Here is a 17204-nt window from a genome sequence, read left to right as displayed (position 1 = left end):
TTGATATTGAAATACAGTGAATGTAATGTAGGCTATGCAATACATTGTGCAAAAAGGGGTTTATACGGTGGCCAAAAACTAAATTAATAATTTTGAAAAAGCATAGGCTATTAGAATACTTGATTACCCCATAATGGTCACTTTCATAAAAATATATTTACTTGTGGGTTTAAAATTCCACATATGGCACATTTACTGTCCAACAACAAATATTTTAGAAATATGTATATTTTAGTCAGAATTATTGCGTTCCTATTAGATATATATAGATATATATATATATATAGATAGATATAGATAACTTGGAAAATTGCAGTTCCAAATGAAAGTTATTCACCTTGGTTTTGTTTTCAAGGTCAAATTAAAAAGAAAATGTTTCCACTCGTTTCTTTTAAAACCGTGTGACTTTAAAGACATTTTAGGCAGAATATTTGTCATAGGAATGATTAATGATGACCGAGATTGTCCTTCTGCCTTGCATTTCGTTGTGTGTTCCACAGATTATGGTGAAAAATATGGACGATCCGATATGCTTTCGTTTCGTTTAGTCCCTTTGGGCCACCGTAGTGTACGTAACCTGTACGTCACCCTTCTGCTGCGCAGTAGCAGCATAGCATGCTAGCGAGTATAAACAATGCTTGATCGGATGTAATGTAACCATTATCTTACATTTTTATTCTAAATATCATCGCTAAATTGTTATACTAAAGCCAATAACGTCGAGCATCATGGAAACAGAAAACAGACCCAAAAAGGTGAGTACTTGTGTAAATAAATGCGTCTTGATAAAGTTAACAGGTTCACCCACATCCACAGTATTAAACGTGATTAATTGTATTTCGTTTCGTCCCCCCCTTCTGGATACTATATTTATCTATTATAAAAGGACGTTTCAGCAGTTTAAATAACGAGTTAAATGTGTCAAAATTAAGCAAATGTGTGTGTGCTTATGTTTTAAAAGATCTGTGATTATTTAATCACTGCTTTACAGTGTAAATAAGCACTTATAAGAAGAGAATGTGTGCTCCTGAACTGCCTTATAACGTTATGTGATGCTGTGTGACATGTAATGTATGCAGTTTCTATTATATGTAATGCTGTGTGACTTCTGTAATTGTCAGAGAAACTACTCGGAGAAGTCTGGATCAGAGGGCTCTGAGGATGACGACTATGTGCCGTATGTTCCTGTTAAGATTAGAAAACAGCAGATGGTAAGTAATCTCTACTACAGCCCGGTCATTAATTGTCATGAGAAATGTGTTTTTGTTTTCTCTATTTGCTATGTCAAACTCTTTTGCTGGGACCCTCAGCTCCACAAGGTGATGCGTCTGCGTGGGAAAGGGCTCACGGAAGAGGAACAGAAAGACAGTGGTGGAGAGCAGAAAGATGAGGATGAGGGCCTGGGACCCCGATCCAATGTCAGTCTACTGGACCAGCACCAACACCTCAAGGAGAAAGCTGAAGGTCTTTACATCCTCCCCTGTGCTTCATTACTTGTTTACAGTCTAATGCTGTGATTCTCAACCTTTTTAACTTGAAGGCGTCCCACTGTTTAACACAATATTACACTGTAAAAAATGTTATGTGCTATTTACTTAAAAAAATGATGGTAACAATATTACACTTAATATTTTTGAGTAATTTTGGCCTACCTACCTGAATAAATCATGAAAAATCTCCTAGATTATTTAGACTATGAAACCATTAATTTAATATTTTTAGTGAAATGTGCTTATTTATTTTAAGTTGACTTTTTTTTAAAAAAGGGTATAAATTAGAGTGAATGGAAATTACCTTATTACGTTATACAATTAATAGACTGCATGCTAGCACAGCACAAGCAGAAACAAACTTATTACTGCACTGACATTGGCAAAACTATTGCTCAATGGACAAAGCAACATGCGTTATAATATTAGTATGCATGCCGTTATCCACAACCTAACCATAAGATGTACTCTTCTGCACAACGATCAAAACTTCAACATAACAGAAACTCTTTCAAAAGTCAAACATAACTGAACATTACACATTAACAGTTGTTTCCCTTCACTCAAAAACACATACAATAACACTTTCTTTCTATATTAATGCTCCATTTCTATAGCCATATGCAAAGCATGCTGGGAACTAACAATGGTGTCTCTAAATAAAACTGCATAATTTTAACTAATTCTCTTCAAATAAAGAAGTAGCCTTTTTCTCTTAATTGTATCAGCTTAATCAAGTCCTCAAAATTGTTTACATTTCCTTTAAAAAAAATTAGGAAAATGTATCTCTTGGTTTTATCAGTGAATTGTTCTCAATATTTTCTACACAACACTGAACCACAATTTTATTAAGACAATATACACAATTTATTTTGTGAAATGACAAGACCCATGATTAATTGTTTACAGTGTAGAAGGCCTACTTTTTTAATATATATATTATATTATATTAATATATTTATATATATACACATACATACATACACACGCACTGTATATGTATGTGTATGTACGGAAACAACTTTGTCTTTGGCCCATCCGTCATTTCAAACTTTTGGTTGAGGTATTTAGTGTTTGAGGTATTAAATAGTTAAATTTAGTTTTTTGTGAGTTACCTTCAGAAATTTTTATTTTTATCGCAATTTTTAGATTTTTTAACCTGTGTGTAAAATGTGAGGATTCTAAATGTAGTTTTAACCTGGAAATAAAAAAAGATCTAGGATTTTGAAAGTAGGACACTTTTTTTTTTTATTCACTTAAATTATACTTTTAGTATAATTTCAAAAGGAAAATTCTTTTATTTTTATTTTTATAATTGTTATTTATTCTCAATTCTTAAATTGAATAATTCTAGCTCGAAAGGAGTCTGCCAAGGAGAAACAGTTGAAAGAGGAAGAAAAAATTCTGGAAAGTGTGGCTGAAGGCAGAGGTAAGCTAAAATAGAATCATTTGCCAGATTTTTAAATTTATTGGTAAGAAGTATTTATTTATCATCATAAACCTGCATCTTTCAATATCTTTATCAGCTCTAATGTCTGTAAAGGAAATGGCCAAAGGAATCACATACGAAGACCCAATAAAAACAAGGTGAGCTGCCTTTCACTCTCCATTCAATTGTCAGATCATGTGTTGTTTGCAATAAAGACAACACCAAATAACTTCTGATATTCTCTACAGCTGGAATGCGCCACGTTACATTCTCGGCATGCCGCCAGCACGGCATGAGCGTGTAAGAAAGAAGTTCCATATTCTTGTTGAAGGTGAAGGCATTCCACCACCCATTAAGAGCTTCAGAGAGATGAAGCTTCCTCAGGGTAAGATCTATCACACCTATTTTACATGCAGCACCTCACTCACAGCTTCACGCTAATGGCCCGCTCTTAACTTTAATGGTCTTTGCAGCCATCCTGAAAGGACTGAAGAAGAAAGGAATCGTTCACCCAACACCCATTCAGATTCAAGGAATACCAACCATGTGAGTCGCATGTGGGGCTGTTTTGCTTGGGGCGATATTCAATCATTATCATACAGTGTCAGGGGGGCTTTAGATGCTTTTAGCTTTTTGTTCATTTAAAAAAGTGCAAATAAATGTAAAACATTTATGTATACAGCTCTGGATTACCAACACATTATAAACATTTCAAAATATCAATTCTATTGTTTTTATAAGCTAATACTGAAATGTTTGTTTTTGTTTAGTCTCTATGGCAGGGACATGATTGGCATTGCCTTCACCGGCTCAGGGAAAACCCTGGTTTTCACGCTGCCCATCATTATGTTTTGCCTGGAGCAGGAGAAACGGCTACCCTTCTGTAAGAGAGAGGGACCCTATGGCCTCATCATTTGCCCTTCTGTAAGCCCACTCTGTCTCACACATCCTGCCTCATCTGCTAGAAATACGGCAGGAAAATGAGAAGCAGATTACCTATATGTAACAATATTTCATCATATACACTGCCGTTAGGGATCAGTAAGATGTTTAAAGGATTAGTTCACTTCAAAATGAAAATGTCCTGATAATTTACTCAGCCCTATTTTATCCAAGAAGTTCATGTCTTTCTTTCTTCAGTCGAAAAGAAAATACGTTTTTTGAGGAAAGCATTCCAGGATTTTTCTTCACATAATGGTTTTCAATTGCAACCAAAATGCTGAAGGTCCAAATCAATGCAGTTTCAAAGCACTTCGAAGGGCTTCCGAGGCTCTGTGCGATCTCAGGCGAGGAACAGGGTCTTATCTAGCCAAACGATCGGTCATTTAAAAAGAAAATTACAAATTAATATACTTTTTCACCTAAATTGCTCATCTGCTCTACTGCCGCCAGTGATTGCGCAATCACGTTGAGACGTCACACTAGAGTTAGGCGAAAGTACCGCCCCAACCAAATGTGCAAGGACTAATACAAACTCCCTTTACCCCAAAAAAATCCATCTTCAACTTCAAAATCGTCCGACATCGTTGTTTTACCTTTTTTTTTTGTTAAAGGGCATTTGTATTAGTCTTCGCATGTGTGCTTTGTAAATATGGGGGCGGTGCTTCCACCTACGACGTCTAGTGTGACATTTTCTATGTGATTTGGACCTTCAACATTTTGGTTGCAATTGAAAACCATTATGTGAAGAAAAATCCTGGAATGTTTTCCTCAAAAAAAAAAAAAAAAAAATTCGACTGAAGGAAGAATGACATGAACATCTTGGATGAGATGGGGGTGAGTAAATTATCAGGAAATTTTCATTTTGAAGTGAACTAATCCTTTAATGTTTTTAAAAGAAGTTTCTTATGCTCAACAAGGCTGCATTTATTTGATTAAAAAACTGTAATATTGTGAAATATTATTAGAATTTACTATTATTTACTATTTGAATATAGTTTAAAATGTATTTTAATCCTGTGATGGCAAATCTGAATTTCCATTAGTGTCAGTGTCACATGATCCTTCAGAAATCATTCTAATATGCTGATTTGGTGCTCAACAAATGATCAATATTGAAAACAGTTGTGTACAATTTTCTTTCAGGATTCTTTGATGAATAGAAAGTTCAAAAGAACAGCATTTATTTGAAATATAATCTTCTGTAACATTAAAAATGTCTTTACTGTCATTTCTGACCAATTTAATGCATCCTTGCTGAATAAAAGTATTTGTTTAGTTTATTTCTGTTCCCCAAAAAAATGTTTACTGACCCCAAACTTTTGAACGATAGTGTATGATGTTACAAAAGCTTTCTATTTCAGATAAATCCTGTTCTTTTGAGCTTTCTATTCATCAAAGAATCCTGAAAAAATGTACACAACTGTTTTCAACATAATAATAATTAGTTTATTGAGCAAATCAGCATATTAGAATGATTTCTGGAGGATCATGTGACACTGAAGACTGGAGTAATGATGCTGAAAATTCAGCTTTTTAATTCAGATTTAGTCAGATGGCAGCAGTATGTTTATATTGTATGTCTTTTCGTCTGTAGAGGGAGCTGGCGAGGCAGACACACAGTATCATTGAATACTACTGTAAACTCCTAGAGGATGAAGGGGCTCCTCAGTTGCGTTGTGCACTGTGTATTGGGGGCATGTCCGTCAAAGACCAGATGGAGGTGGTAAAGCAGTAAGTCAAATTGTTTACATTTGCACCTCATGACATTTATTGATTTAGAAAACCCTTATAAACTAATGAATGATGGTGTGATTGAAGTGGGGTGCACATGATGGTGGCCACTCCTGGCAGACTGATGGACCTGCTGAACAAGAAGATGGTGAGTCTGGATATCTGCCGCTATCTGGCTCTGGACGAGGCCGACAGGATGATTGACATGGGTTTTGAGGAGGACATTAGGACCATCTTCTCTTACTTTAAGGTACTTTTCTGCACGTCTCATGATTAAACAACTCAATCATAGAACATTTAATCAGTACATTTATTGAAATGTCACCCCCCTTTTCAATGTTGTCCTGAATATGTAGTGGTTTTATCATTTTATCATCGAGGGTAATGAAAGGTAATTTCACCAAATGCTTTTTGCACAATATTATGGTCTGCTTTAGGGTCAGAGACAAACACTGCTCTTTAGTGCCACTATGCCCAAGAAGATCCAGAACTTTGCCAAAAGTGCTTTAGTGAAACCCATCACCATTAATGTGGGCAGAGCTGGAGCTGCAAGCTTGGACGTCATCCAGGTAAGACATTAAGTTTCATGCAAGGCCCAGCATCATTCTTTCCTCGTGTTCCATTCGATTCTTTCACTTGTTTTGTGTGCTTTGCCAAGTTGAATTGTTAGAGGAATACTCCAGCCAAAAAATTTGAATTCTATCATCATTTTCTCAGCCTCATGTCATTCCAAACCTGTATGAAAGAGAAGATATTTCAAAGAATGTTGGGAACTAAAACTGTTTGGTAACCAACATTCTTCGAAACATCTTCCTTTATGTTCTGCAGAAGAAAGAAATACATAAAGAATACAGATTTGGAATGACAAGAGGGTGAGTATGACTAATGTGAATCATACACTACTGTTCAAAAGGGCTTTTGGAAGAAGTTCGTTATTTTATTGAGCAAAAATGCATTCAATTCAATGTAACAATAACGACATTTAAGATGTTACTATTTCAAATAAATGTCTGTTCTTTTGATCTTTCTATTCATCAAATATCCTGAGAAAAAAATTAAGAATTATGGTTTACACAAAAATAACAAGCAACTCTTTTTGACCTTGATAATAATACGTAATGTTTCTTGAGCAACAAATCAGCATATTATGATTTCTGAAGGATCATGTGACACTAGCCACGTTTACATGCGCACTTTTTTGTCCTTCCGATTAAAATCATTCCGATTGAAAGATTCGGTGGATTGTTTACATGAGACGTTATCTAAACCGATCTGGTGTTTACATGTGTGGACTTTCAGTCGGAATAATTTTGTGACATGCACACACAGTTTGTGTGCCACATCAGATTCGTAACGTTAGTATCGTGGATCAATAGTTCTGTGTTGGTAATTTTTATATTTATTTATTTTTCTGTGGGCGGACATGCAGTAGTTTAAACTAATTTATGTCCTATACAATGGCTATTTCAACAGCTGTGAGTGATGAATGCGGAATCAAAATTAATTCAATTAATTTATTTTGAAAAACACAAAATAAACTATAATGCACCCAAATTATTAATAAAAACATAGGATGTACGGTGAAACAAGAATGAAAGCATTCAAGACGTGCTCCGCATCATTACTAAACGCATAGATATTTCAGATGATTAAGGAAAGATACCATAATCACAAAGGTATAAATATTAACAAAAGTAATTAAAGTAGACTGTGGGTAATGTTACTTAACCAATTTGAAGCAGTTGTTTAACTTTTTTTTATATCTAACTTACGAGAAACAAAATATCGACACGCGACCTCTCCAGCAGCTTGAATGTTCCCCGTTGCAATGGAAACTCTCAACGGCCACCAGGACTTATACAGTTTTATAAAAGCTATTCATTATTTGTTGTAAAGTGTAAGAATCACCTCAGAAAAATGAATTCTTCTGTCAGGCGCAGTTGAAGCCTAGGACAAACGCTGTCAAGATGAGATGGTGTAGCCAGGCTATGTCTGTGTCATTATTCCAACATCATGTTCATAACATGTTACGAAATAAAAAGTTTAATACCTAAGAAAAATTTACTTTCCTCTCTTGTCAACATTAGCCTGGTGTGAGCGCGGCGCACGCTCTTCAGTTGTGGAGGCGCGCGCTATATATCACGTCACAGAAAGACGTGCACTCAAAGTAATCAGATCAGATCTTTTACATGGTGGAATTTTTCGTTTGATCGGTTCATGAAAAGGTTTATCCCACCCCTTCTCAAACCGATTACAATTTAATTCGGTTTGGCCATTTTTATTCTGATTGAGGTGTTTATAATGGAGCATTTTCATTCGGATTGGACTTTTAAACCGATTACAGTGCTCCATGTAAACGCACCTACTGACGACTGGAGTAATGGTGCTGAAAACTCCTGCCATCACAAGAAATTAATTAAAACATTTTTAAATATTAAAATGGAAAACACATATTTTGGTAACACTTAAAAATAAGGTTTCATTAGTTAACTACTTTAGAAAACATGAACTAATAATTAACGATACTTCTTCAGCATTTATTAATCTTAATCTAATACATTATTAAAATCCAAAGTTGTATTTGAAGAGTTCAGATGCACAAGCCTCTAAAAGCTAGCCTAGAAACCTAGACGCACCCTAGAGGCAGCAAATATAATTTGCAGCCAGGGTCGTCTAGCAACTCTCTGTTGGCTTGCGAGCTGGAAAAACCAAACTCTGATCAGGCCAATCACATCATGTATAGAGTCAGTTGGCGGGCTTAACATAATGACGGCAGAGTTGCAGTGTTTCCATGTGCTACTCGTAAACAAAGAAGCTGGCGAACAGCGGCCTTTGGCTTTGGCCGCGACTCTGGAAGACTTGAGTTAAGCTTTTCTTTGAAGAAAGAACAAAGAACGGCACTGAAGTCATTCTTAAAAAAGGAAGATGTGTTCGGAGTTTTGCCGACCGGATACGTCAAAAGTTTAATCTATCAACTAGCTCCGCTTCACCTTCTTCGTTGCTCTGGTTGGTTGTAGCGCTATCCTATTGCGTGCAGAGTGAATTTGAAAGACAACCGTTTATCCCGCCCCTCGGATTGAGCCCTGCCAATGGTGTGTTCCCAGACCCAACATCTTGATGTGGGTCTGGCTTAGGCTATCTAAAAGCCACTTCTTTCAAAAATGAGATAACGATACTGAGTGAATGTTCTGCGCATATAGTGTACGTTCACAAAATACTTTCACTTCAAACCCAATAAATCCCAGCCTCAGCCCATTCAGAAGGACCGTTGCTTAGGTAGAAACCTATACACAGAAGCCTGACAAAAATACTTATTTTAAAGAAAAACGTCAGGCGGACTTAGAAGTGTTTGTATCTGAACTCTTCATTTGTTAACATTAGAGGTACCGCTTTACAATAAGGTCTCTTTAGTTAACATTAGTTAATGTATTAACTAACATGAACTAACCATGAGCAATACATTTGTTACTGTATTTGTAAATCTTTGTTAACGTTAGTTAGTAAAAATCCAGCTGTTCAGGTTAGTTCGCAGTGCATTAACTAATCTTTGCCAGATTTTAATAATGTATTAGTAAATGTTGAAATTAACATTAACAAAGATAAATAAATGCTTTATAAGTGCAGTTCATTATTAGTTCATGTTAACTAATGTAGTTAACTAATGAACCTTAATGTAAAGTGTTACTACATTTGTTAATGCACTAACATGAACAAACAGTAAACAGCTGGATTTGTATTAACTAAAATGATCAAAGATTAATAAATAGTTATAAATGTATTGCTCATTGTTAGTTCATCTTAGTTAATACATTAATTGTTAACAAATGAGACCTTATTTTAAAGTGTTACTGATATTTTGCAGTGATTTTTAATGGTTGTTACTCTATTTTGATCAAATAAATGCAGCTTGGGAGAGCATAAGAGATTTCTTTCAAAAACATTAAACAAATCTTACCAACCCTAAACTTTTGAGCAGTAGCATATGATAATACATCAAAAAAGAACGTTTTTCTTATATACATCCTCACTTTAATTTCTGTGTTTTAGGAAGTGGAATATGTCAAAGAGGAAGCCAAAATGGTTTATCTCCTGGAGTGTCTTCAGAAGACCCCACCTCCGGTACGTAGCCTGCCTCTTGTTCTCTTTAAACCACATCTGAGAACCCTACATTACCTCGTCTAAAGGTCATAATTCTTACATTGTGTCTTAGGTATTAATCTTTGCGGAGAAGAAAGCAGATGTAGATGCCATACACGAGTATCTTCTGCTGAAAGGTGTAGAGGCGGTGGCTATTCACGGAGGAAAAGGTACCACATCATCCATCTCAATCTGCTCGTAAAGCACACACCATCAATCAGCTGTATGCATGCTGGCTCCTGCAGCTACAGACGCTCTCCACCGGGTGTCAGTTTCTGCTGCGGTGTGGCTCTATCATAACATACTAAACCAGAACTGTTGATCTCACTTGACCTCAAAGGAGCGATGAACGCTGCAGTTTCTGTGGCTTCACTGGACACTACTCATACGCATTAGCTTATGCTGTTCACGTTACCTAAAATGTCCAATAGTCTGTTATGAATGTGACTGCTCAGCACAAAAGTAAACAAGTCGTACAGTTCAGCCACACACTCCTCAATTAACACCATTTGTGCTTTTTTAGACCAAGAAGAGAGAACGAAAGCCATTGAAGCATTCAAAGAGGGAAAGAAAGACGTCTTGGTGGCTACTGATGTTGCTTCCAAGGGTCTGGATTTCCCAGCTATCCAGCATGTAGTCAATTATGACATGCCAGAGGAGATTGAGAACTACGGTAGGTGTTCAGATGATTTAGATTTTTTATATATATATATAAATTAAAATGATTTTTATGAATGAACATAGAAAGAGACATGCAAAGACATTTATAATTCTTTTAATCTTTCTATTCAATCAAAAATGTGACGCAACACATCTGTTTTCAACATTGATATGTTCATTTGAAAATATATTAAAGCAGACCATTTATTTTATGTTGTAATAATATTTAAGCTGTTTTTACAGTGTTTTTGATCAGCCTTGTTGAGCATAAGACACTTTTTTAAAGGGTCATGAAACCCTAAACCAATTTTTCTGAGATTTTAACAGAAGTATGTGTGTTGAAAATCGTGAAAGACAATGTTACCATCTGTTAGTTTTGAATGTGGGAGAAAACGAGTTAATTTTAAACCTTTTTTCTCTATTTTCAACTTCCCGGTTTAAATTCGTCTTTATGGCTGCGTTCACACTGCAGGCTGAAACGACCCAATTCCGATTTTTTTGCCCTTATGCGACCTGTATCTGATCTTTTCATGACAGTCTGAACGACACAGATCCAATCTTTTCAAATGCGACCCAGGCCACTTGGGTATGTGGTCCAAATCCGATACATATCCGATCTTTTGAAATGCGTCTTCAGTCTGAACTGCCTGGTCACATGTATCCGACCCGCACGTCGTTGATACGCGACAAACGTCATCATTGTACGTTGAAGTAAGCGGGAATGAGAAGATAAACAACTATGTACTGACGTTGCTACCACTGCTCCACAAAACGCCATGGCCAAAAACCTTGCTCTCCTCCTCTTTTTTAATTTTCTTCTGAACATGAGAAGGTTGTAATGGTGCTGGCTCTGTTGCGAAAATAACTTTAATAAAGCTAAACGAACTCCAATGCTGACACCCATATTTGGCTACTTCCGTAAACAACAAGTGACGTCGTTGACCATTGAGTACTCTTCTGCGCATGCGGGTCACTTCTGGGTTATTTCACGTTCACACAGGAGATCACAAAAGGTCGCATTTAATTGGAAATGTGAACGGCCTTGCAAAAAAATCGAATTTTTTCAAAAAAATCGGAATTGAGCATTAAGCCCTGTAGTGTGAACGCAGATGTCAACGTCATAGGATGTGACGTTTTCTCAGATTCACAGGTCACAGGATGTCACAGGATATATATGTATTTGTGTAACCGTGAGCTTACAAATCCATGTGTATATTGTGTTGCGTGTAACTTAATGGTCATTTGCAGCGTGCATTTGTGGGAAGCTTTGATGCTTTTAAAGGGTTAGTTCACCCAAAAATGAAAATTCTGTCATTAATTACTCACCCTCATGTCGTTGGACACCTGTAAGACCTCCGTTCATATTCGGAACAGAAATTAAGATATTTTCAGCTGATGGCTGAGAAAGGCTTCTGACAGACCTCCATTGGCATTCAGTACATTGACACTTCCAATATCCATAAAAGGCACTTAAAACGTCGTTACAAAGTCTATCTCACCACAGTGGCTCTACAATAATTTTACGATGCGACGACAATAGTTTTTGTGCGCAAAAAAAATCAAAATAACACCTTTATCCAACTTGTTCTCGACTTCCGTGTATGCCTCCACGACGCATGCGCGAGAATATGACGCAGATCCGGCGTTCGGACACATGACCCAGAAGCGATTTGTTTACGAGCAGAGGAAGACGCGCGTGTCTAAGCTGTTGGATTCTACATTGATCGTGCTTTACGTCTCGGCGTAGTTCTCAAAATGGGGTTAAAGTGTGTATTTCATGGATTCCCGAACGCTGGCGCTACGTCATATTCTCGCGCATGCGTCCTGGAGGCACACACGGAAGTCGAGAACAAGTTGGATAAAGGTGTTATTTTGATTTTTTTTTTGCGCACAAAAACTATTGTCGTCGCATCGTAAAATTATTGTAGAGCCACTGTGGTGAGATGGACTTTATAACGACGTTTTAAGTGCCTTTCATGGATCTTGGAAGTGTCAATGTACTGAATGCCAATGGAGGCCTGTCTGAAGCCTTTCTCAGCCATCAGCTTTCAACTAAAATATCTTCATTTGTGTTCCGAATATGAACGGAGGTCTTACGGGTGTCCAACGACATGAGGGTGAGTAATTAATGACAGAATTTTCATTTTTGGGTGAACTAACCCTTTAATGAGAGTGAAATAAAATGGTCTGAATCAGAAGCCGTTGATGTGCTGTCAGTCTCCCCTCGTACCAACCACAAACATTTGAACAAAGTGTTTAATATGGTTCATACAGTTCAAAAAGTATTTAGAAGCCACACATGCAGGAATATGTTTTCGATATCAAAACAAAGGGGCATTTTATTTGAAATAATGGTTGTACAAACTCTTTTACACAATTATTAAAAACAGCCTTGGAGCAGCTGATTACATGTCATTGAGAAAAGTGAAGTTATTTCTGATTATATCTCCAGCATAATATAACTGTAGTTTTTTGAATGTTAACTTGTTTAAAATGTATGTAACATGTTTATTCCACAGTCCACAGAATAGGCAGAACAGGTCGATCTGGAAAGACTGGAATAGCCACAACATTTATCAACAAAGGATGTGGTAAGTTATTTTTAAAGACTGATCTTTAATTTCTCTCTTTCCATTTTAATTTCTTGTTAAATGACCACAACCAGTGAATACTTATTTCAAAGCATATATGGTTCCCACGGGGTCTTAAAAAGTCTACAATTTCAAAATAAAAATGTTAGGTCTTAAAAAGTCTTAAATGAGCTGGGGCCGGTTGCATAAACTGCTTAGACTAGTCTTAAAAGTTAGTCGTCTATTTTTTTTTCTTCAAGACTGTTCTTAACTTTTTAAAGTCAGTTACATTTAAAGTTAGATTGGCCTAATTTGAATCAGAAAAGTTAGACTGATTACCTCTTGACTAATTGCTAGTGTGTCAAATTAGTTCTTAAGACACAGTCTTAACATAATGGCTAAGTTTATGCAACTGGCCTCTGAAGTATTGAGTTCTAGGTCTTAAATCATTTTAAACAGGTCTTAATTTTCCTACACTACGTTACCTCTATTCTCATTGAAATGCTCCCGCAGCGCGTGAGTGTGTGTGTTTATTTCGGGGTGTTGTAGTTCTTTCTTTCACCTGCAATCTCGCATAATGACCAAATAAAAGTATCATATGCCTGATAGCACTAAAAAAGAGTTAATAAAAGCGATGTAAACCCCGAACTCAGTTCGTTACTGACACAGAGCGATGTGTCAGACTGGCTGTGGATTCTGTGCACACGTTTGCTGCCTGTCGGCGCTCGCGCGAGTATACCGAATGTGTTCCATATCTCTTGAACGATCAAATACACACATTATTATGCCTATGTCCATATTGGTGGTTCTGTTGTGCGTAAAAAAGTGTGCGACGTGTGTCAGTATTGGATCGGCGCTTTACTGCAGGTTTTAAAGTGAAAGCAACCTAATATAGCCTATACCCGCTCCCGTCTGTGTGTTAATGTTAAAAAAAAAAAACAACAATCAGTAGCATATCTAAACTTTAAGCAGTGTTTGTATCTGTATATTTATGTTGTTTTTTACTGTGGCATGAAAAAGTATGTGAACCGCTTGCAGAATCTGTGAAAATGGGAATAATTTTAACCAAATAAGAGGGATCATACAAAATGCACGTTATTTTTTATTTAGTACTGTCCTGAATAAGATATTTTACATAACATTTTTTTTACATATAGTCCACAAGACAAAAAAATAGCCGAATTTATTAAAATAACCCTGATAAAAAGTTTATGAACCATTGATTCTCAGTGCTGTGTCGTTCCCTGGATGATCCACGGCTGTTTTTTTGTTTTGTGATGGTTGTTCACGAGTCCCTTGTTTGTCCTGAGCAGTTAAACTGCCCAACGTTCTTCAGAAAAATCCTCCAGGTCCTGCACATTCTTCAGTTTTCCAGCATCTTTTTCATATTTGAACCCGCTCCAGCAGTGACTGTATGATTTTATCTCCAGGTCCTGTTCATAAACTTTTTATCAGGGTTTTTTCAGCTATTTTTTTGTCTTGTGGACTATATGTAAAATATCTTATTCAGGACAGTACTAAATAAAAAATAACATGCATTTTGTATGATCCCTCTTATTTAATTAAAATTATTCCCATTTTCACAGATTCTGCAAGCGGTTCACATACTTTTTCATGCCACTGTATTTGTCCTATTATTATTATTTGTTTATAAGTTCTTATTTTATTACTGACCGTTTACTTTACTTACAATTGCTTATTGCTGTGGTTTACTTGTAAGATGTTGGTGATATTTCCCACCCTAAGCGATAGTGTTATTAAAGCTAGATAGCACGCCACCGGACTAGCCTTTTTTTGTAATACTAAACAAGATTCATGCATTTTGTCGTGTGACTATTGTGCATCTAACATAATAATATGGTAAATGTGAACTTGCACATTTCTGGAAATGACCACCATATAAATATAAAAATGTGGCTTTTTTTATCCTGGTGGGATTGAGCTATGAGGATGTGAATGTTTACTAATAAATTAATTAATTTGCTTTGCAAATCATTTTGTGATTCTGCATTTCCTTTGTACGTTTTTTTATTGCGTGATATAGGTCTTAAATTTAATTCATAATGGTCTTAAAAAGTCTTAAATTTGACTTGCTGAAACCCTTGTTTTGTGTCATAGATGAGTCTGTGCTGATGGATCTGAAAGCTCTGTTGGTTGAAGCCAAACAGAAGGTTCCTCCTGTACTGCAGGTCCTCCAAACGGGAGACGAGACCATGCTGGATATCGGAGGTACAAATGACATACACACATTATTGCTGAAACGTGCTTATACAGTACCCAGCATTGTTGCAACATTTGCTTGATTGTGCAAAGAGGCTCTGCTGTGCTCAAAAATACAAGATAAAGGCATTTTTATCTTCTGCTTTTCATTTCTAGGAGAGAGAGGCTGTACATTTTGTGGCGGTTTGGGCCACAGGATCACAGACTGTCCAAAGTTGGAGGCCATGCAGACAAAACAGGTCACCAATATCGGCCGCAAAGACTACCTGGCCAACAGCTCCATGGATTTTTAATGCTGTTTGCCGTCACATCTTTCATCTGTGTCATGTTTTATGGCATTTTGTACAAATGTATTATTCGTGGAACTGCACATTTTTTGTTTTTTTATTCATTTCAATGAACCTTTTGTTTGTTGCAAAATACAGTCAAAAATACAGCTTTGTATAAGTAAAAATACATAAAATGTCTCTAGAGTTTTAAGCTCTATATTGATGTTTGTTATGTGATAAAGTGTTACAGTATGTATCTGAATTCCGCTCGGGCATGTAAATATATGAATGTCATTTCATGCACCCTTTTTGTTTGCAAACTGCAATAAAATTCGTAGTATTTTGAATATCTGATTACATCTCTTTGCAAACGTCCGGTTTATGATCAACTTTGGCTGATTATTAATAAAGAAGCATGTCAATGTAACGCTCTCAGCGCGTGTAGGAAACCAGTGTGGACCATTTTTAGACCTCTTGGTGGTGAATGACGCGGCCCCCACCCTCACAGAAGCTTGATTACTATCAAATTTAGCACACCGTCTCTCTCTTTCTTTCTCTTTTGTCACCTTCTGTAGAAAATAAAGGAACTGGAGCACTTAGAGGCAAACAAGCACAATGGATGCAATCTCTAAAGAGGGGCCATTCTTTTTGCAGGGTGTCAAGTTTGGAAAGGTAAGGGCTCATTGAAAAGTATCATTTGACACTTCAAGGTGGAAATTGTGAGGCTTTAATTTGATTGATTCATTATTTTAATTATAGTACCGGTACTACTATTATATTTGATGCCTTAAGTTTGATGTATTTATATTGCTTATATTAATAGTTTATTGCTCAACTAGCGTGAAGTCAGCCAGGACGAGGTCGCAGGTTAAACTTGCAGGAGACACACATACTAATAAAAAATGTGATCACTGTGATTAAAAATGTCACGCAAATGCATAAATATGATGTTTTTAGGATATTAAAGAGCCATTCCATCGAATGGATGACATTGGCTTGTTGTAACTCTTAAAAATTTAACTTTATTATTTATTTTTTTTCAACACTGAATCTAATACTACACATATTTAACTCTTCAAAATGTGTATTGGTCAATCTCAGGTAAGTTCATTTAGTTATTTACAAGGTTTCTAAGCAGAAGATGGATGTCCTGTTACCAAAACTCATAACTCAAACTCATTGTTTTTATTTATTTATTTATTTTTTAAAGTAAATTTTTGTAACAGGAATGAAGACTGTGTAATAGGAATGAGTGTATATATATATACATATTTATATATATATATGTGTGTGTGTGTGTGTGTGTGTGTGTGTGTGTGTGTGTGTGTGTGTGAGAGAGAGAGAGAGAGAGAGAGAGAGAGAGAGAGAGAGAGAGAGTGAGTGTACATAGCTGTGTGTGCTAAATGTCTAAATTTTTTGCGTAATTTCAACTGTAAAACTCATAAATCAGGTGAATATTATATCAACTAATATTCACAAACAAAACAGAGGACTCCACTCAGTCCTGTTATTTTGCAAATGAGTAACAAGATTGGGTTTTTAAGCAAAACATTAGCAAATACATGCCAAATTGCCACTTGGCTAAGTAGCTAATAGCATGAGGACACTGAGAAAATTGTAGTGACTTACCTAAAGTTAATATTTTTAAATAAACAAATAACCTCTAAGAAATATTTTAGGTAACAGGTCAGTGCGTTGAGTTATGACCTTCTTAGTCAAAGTTACAATTTCATCAAATATACAGAAATAAAAATGA

The 17204-nt window shown here is 36.1% G+C and overlaps 2 protein-coding genes across 2 annotated transcripts in view; both read left to right on the top strand.

Annotated features, from left to right (window-relative positions):
* Positions 1-586: 586 nt before the first annotated feature.
* Positions 587-16442, top strand: ddx41 (DEAD (Asp-Glu-Ala-Asp) box polypeptide 41). Its single transcript, XM_079838749.1, has 17 exons — positions 587-755; positions 1122-1211; positions 1311-1464; positions 2845-2919; positions 3017-3077; positions 3168-3304; positions 3393-3465; positions 3690-3843; positions 5456-5592; positions 5680-5842; positions 6030-6161; positions 9640-9711; positions 9803-9899; positions 10253-10402; positions 12909-12980; positions 15078-15188; positions 15336-16442. Exons 1-17 carry the CDS (start codon positions 729-731, stop codon positions 15470-15472), a joined length of 1842 nt encoding a protein of 613 aa, XP_079694875.1. The 5' UTR covers positions 587-728; the 3' UTR covers positions 15473-16442.
* Positions 15900-17204, top strand: part of dok3 (docking protein 3) — a 12897-nt gene continuing 11592 nt past the window's right edge. Inside the window, exon 1 of the mRNA XM_079838748.1 lies at positions 15900-16120. Coding sequence (XP_079694874.1) covers positions 16064-16120 — 57 coding nt within the window. The 5' untranslated portion in view covers positions 15900-16063. The remainder of the gene's footprint in view (positions 16121-17204) is intronic.

This window comes from Gobio gobio (assembly GCF_949357685.1).
Source record: "Gobio gobio genome assembly, chromosome: 16".
In the NCBI taxonomy this organism is placed as follows: domain Eukaryota; kingdom Metazoa; phylum Chordata; class Actinopteri; order Cypriniformes; family Gobionidae; genus Gobio; species Gobio gobio.
The sequence above is the reverse complement of the archived record's forward strand: the minus strand, read 5'-3'. Positions and strand labels throughout refer to the sequence as shown.

Bases quoted from the DNA above. Each gene is read 5' to 3' on its own strand.
- ddx41 (XM_079838749.1), top strand. From the start codon at position 729: ATGGAAACAGAAAACAGACCCAAAAAG. The intron at 756-1,121 runs GTGAGTACTTGT...TGTAATTGTCAG, and splicing joins CAGAAAACAGACCCAAAAAG to AGAAACTACTCGGAGAAGTC. The intron at 9,900-10,252 runs GTACCACATCAT...GTGCTTTTTTAG, and splicing joins GGCTATTCACGGAGGAAAAG to ACCAAGAAGAGAGAACGAAA.